This window comes from Echinops telfairi, unplaced genomic scaffold (assembly GCF_000313985.2).
Source record: "Echinops telfairi isolate 266 unplaced genomic scaffold, ASM31398v2 ScPeMD7_25;HRSCAF=90, whole genome shotgun sequence".
Lineage (NCBI taxonomy): Eukaryota > Metazoa > Chordata > Mammalia > Afrosoricida > Tenrecidae > Echinops > Echinops telfairi.
In genome coordinates this window covers 32,944,551-32,945,612 of record NW_022103922.1, presented here as the reverse complement: position 1 = coordinate 32,945,612, position 1,062 = coordinate 32,944,551, and the positions used below count along the sequence as shown (strand labels likewise).

Genomic DNA, 1,062 nt, shown 5'->3' with positions numbered 1-1,062 from the left:
CTTCATTCGGGTTTAGTAATTCCTCGCTGCTACATTGCCCTTGATTGAGCCCCACTAGGCTAGATTCTCATTTTCTAATAGCCAGCCTGTCCACAAGTGAACAGCCTTATTGCCTTTCTCCTCTACCACTAATAACAAAAACAAAAAAATTACGTATCCTTCTCTATTCCCCATGTCTGATGCCCAGGTTGAGCTGTTCTCTTCTCTGCACCACACTCCTCTGTGAAGATGACAAGTTACAACAGCAGGACCAACCAATGTGACATCTCAACAGTCCTAAGAAAAGCCCGCAAATAAGGACACATATCCAAAACTCTGGGCAGGAGTATAAGAAATGCCTTCTGCTCACTTATACAGGGTAAAAAATGGGAAAAGTTCCTTGGTACAAGAACCCTTCCCCATAATCTAGAGCTAGACTGTCTATCATCAATTCAGCCACTTTGGGAACACTGGAGGAATAAGAAAAGTGGGGGAGAACTAATTAATTCTCAGGTCGGGGGGTGGGGTGGGGTGGGGAGTCCCTTTTCTTTAATGCAATTTAAATTCTTTCATTCTTTAGATAGCCAACACCCTCTTAGACCTCTAATTCTCCTCAAGGACAAGGTACAAACATACCAGACAGATTCCCTATCACACTATATAACAAGTCCATTTTTACCTCATTGTCAGTCCCCAAGGCATTGAGTTGCTCCAGTTTGTAAGTCCAATATCTAGCTTCCTCTTCTGGAATATCTTTAACAAAAGAGAAGACAAGAACCAAATGAGCAAGTATTATTTTAATCACCAGCAGATAATACTGTATTTGGTGAAAAGAACAAAGCTAAGAGAGTAGGTTAATTTTCCTTGTGGTTTGGTTGCCACTACATTATCTCAAATCTTCCCCCAAACCAAACTATTATTCCCACTTTTCTATTTTGCACATGAGGAAACTGAAGCTCACAGAGGTTAAATAATCTGGCTAAGGTCACTCAGCTCCTAAATAGATAAGCCAGGATTCAAATCATAGCCGGTGTGATTCAAAAAGTTTATTATTGCTTTGCAGCCATACTACAGAAGAACATC

At 40.7% G+C, this 1,062-nt stretch overlaps 1 protein-coding gene across 4 annotated transcripts in view; it reads right to left on the bottom strand.

The window, feature by feature from the left end:
• UNC13B (unc-13 homolog B) overlaps nt 1-1,062 on the bottom strand; it is a 217,106-nt gene that overhangs the window by 144,167 nt on the left and 71,877 nt on the right. For all 4 annotated transcript variants that reach the window (XM_045289169.1, XM_004712397.3, XM_045289170.1 and 1 more), the window contains exon 6: nt 659-732. In XM_045289169.1, coding sequence (XP_045145104.1) covers nt 659-732 — 74 coding nt within the window. The remainder of the gene's footprint in view (nt 1-658; nt 733-1,062) is intronic.